Raw genomic sequence first — 2,552 nt, forward strand, 5'->3', positions numbered from 1 at the left:
AGACGACACTGCAGCCTCCATGTCAGCAGATGCGGAAAATGAGAGAAAACCCAGCACCCACTGTGCAGTCACCTCAGTGACTGAGACCGGCTGCGTCGCCCCGCGGCCAAGGAGCCACAGACACACGAGCAGAACCTCGCCGGTCTCTGCTGGGTCCCGTCTGCGTGCGCCTGCAGTGACTCAGCGTCTATGTTCCCCTGACTGAGTCCCCGTATCCTCAGGCTCCACTGTCCTGGCCGTGTAAAACCTGGGCGACAACAAACAGAAACCCTCTGGACAGTGAGGAAATGAGCAAGGAAAACGGTGCACGTAACACATCTGAGAAAGAACTGAGAGTAAAACATAAAAAGAATTCAGGCAAGAGGACCCCACAGTGCACTCTTGAGCGCAAGACCTGGGCTGACATCAACAGGTGACAGGTGCTGGGATAACGAGCTGTCTCACCTCACATGGCACATGCACATCATGTGTTATGTCCCAAAGGTCTCCAGGACCCTCCCCGGGCTCCTCTGTCGCAGCCTCCAGCCAGAGCCTGCTATATGGCAGGACACATGCAAATAGGGCCGTCCCCTGCTGCTGAAAACAGCCCAGCCCAGCCCTGCAGCTCTGCACAGGAGACCAGCTGGGATCAAGGGGCCACTCGTTTCAGGACTATCACAGACACTCACCATGGAGCGTGGGCTGAGCTGGCTGCTCCTCCTGGCTCTTCTAGGGGGTCAGTGCTGGGAGTTGGAGAACATGAGGAGGGGAGGGGACAGGAGAGGTAGCTGCGGTGGCCGAGAGCCAGTGTCCTGACTGCTGTGTCTGTGTTTGCAGGTGTCCAGTGTGAGGTGAAGCTGGTGGAGTCTGGGGGAGACTTGGTGAAGCCTGGGGGGTCTCTCAGACTCTCCTGTGCAGCCTCGGGATTCACCTTCAGTAGTTACAGCATGCACTGGGTCCGCCAGGCCCCAGGGAAGGGGCTACAGTGGGTTGCAAGGATTTATGATGATGGTAGTAGCACAAACTACGCGGACGCCGTGAAGGGCCGATTCACCATCTCCAGAGACAACGGCAAGAACACAGTTTACCTGCAGATGAACAGCCTGAAGCCCGAGGACACGGCCGTGTATTTCTGTGCGAGAGACACAGTGAGGGAAGTAGGTGTGAGCCCAGACACAAACCCTGCAGGGGCAGGAGGGGGCTGGGCAGGTCCACTGGGCGTGGTCAGGATCCAGGGGCCCAGGACAGCAGGAGGCACAAGAGGCTCAGAGCACAGAGCACAGCAGGAGCAGGTGCAGGGTGGGGCAGGGGCCTCCTCCCTGGGGCTTCCTCTGCAAGGTATCAGCTCTCCAAGGACCACTGCTCCTCTCTGAGAGACTCCTCCTCCCACATCCTGGTAGCCCCAAGGAGGATCTGACGTGGTCTGTTCACCAATGAGATGCCCCAGGACTCAGACTTTCCCCCCTAATATGTGGTATCGTTGCAGTTTCTTCACAACCAGAACACTCCGGACACCTCCTCCCTGTGGTCAGGGGCAGATCCCAGTGACCGGGGCGAGGAAGGCTGTCATCAGGGCCAAGCAGCACAGCAGGGCATGGCAGCAACATGGCCCACTCCCTGTGGTATTCACTGTTGAAGCTGGTCGAACCCACAGAGCAGAGAATCCAGCCCACCTGGGAGACCCCGTATGTGCTTTAGTTATTTCCAATTTCTCCAATACCTAGTAAGGACGTAATAAGACGTAAGTTGGAACAACCTTAATCACAAACTCCTCAGCTCCCCTCACAGCCCTGACTCTCCCGTCAAGGACCCCCAGAGCCACTCCCCATGGGAACCCCCAGGCTCCTCCCTCCTTGACTTGCCCCCCAAGCACCTCCCCTGGACAGCACCTGAGCCCCTGACCTTCCTGGTCCTGTCAGCATCCTGGACCCCACTGCACCCTCTCAGCAGCACAGTCCTGCCCCAGCTCTGCACACGGCTCAGGGCCAGGTCAGCAGGGCCAGGAGGGAACTCCGTGAGCCTGGGAGGTGGCTGTCCAGCGGTGGGGCTGATCCAGGTCAGGGGTCCAGGGCAGGCGACACAGTCTGCAGTAAGGAACACGGAGTAAGAGGATCCTGCCCCCAAACAGACGCTAGGACCCAGCTGGTCAGCTGGTTGTCCATGGGAGCCGGCCCTGCAGACACAGGATGGAGCCCAGGAGGAGCAGCTCAGCCACTCTGTGGGCGACGTGGCTGTGGCCTCGCCACGTGCAGGCTGCAGGCCGAGTGGCTACTGGGCCTTTGTGTCCCGGCACTCAGGGCTTGTCAGACACACTGCGGCTCCATGGTCCTGTGTCCCTTTGCCCCAAACACAGGGAACTGCCCTGCATCGGATGGCGTCACAGCACTGAGCCTGGGCACACAGCCCGGTGGGCACCGCTTTCAGGGGCACGTGCTCAGCCCCTCAGGGCAGAGGGACATTGCCTCCCTGGATTCAGGGCACCTCCATTGTCCAGTCCAGGTCTCATGTCATGGAGAAAGCCTGTCCTGTCCTGTGAGCTCAGGGCGCGGGGGGCAGGCTGAATGTCACACTGA

General features: G+C 59.8%; 2 gene segments (V, D, J or C); both read left to right on the forward strand.

The window, feature by feature from the left end:
• LOC101637196 overlaps positions 1-244 on the forward strand; it is a 16,113-nt gene extending 15,869 nt beyond the window's left edge. Inside the window, 1 exon segment of the V gene segment in view lies at positions 222-244. Within this exon segment, the coding sequence occupies positions 222-244 (23 nt within the window).
• A 384-nt stretch (positions 245-628) lies between these two features.
• LOC101618249 lies at positions 629-2,368 on the forward strand. The segment is given in 3 exon segments: positions 629-715; positions 817-1,136; positions 2,333-2,368. Coding segments are annotated over 3 exon segments (402 nt in total).
• The last annotated feature ends 184 nt before the right edge of the window (positions 2,369-2,552 follow it).

The sequence above is a fragment of the Condylura cristata genome, unplaced genomic scaffold (genome assembly GCF_000260355.1).
Source record: "Condylura cristata isolate star-nosed mole 26May11 unplaced genomic scaffold, ConCri1.0 scaffold00117, whole genome shotgun sequence".
Lineage (NCBI taxonomy): Eukaryota > Metazoa > Chordata > Mammalia > Eulipotyphla > Talpidae > Condylura > Condylura cristata.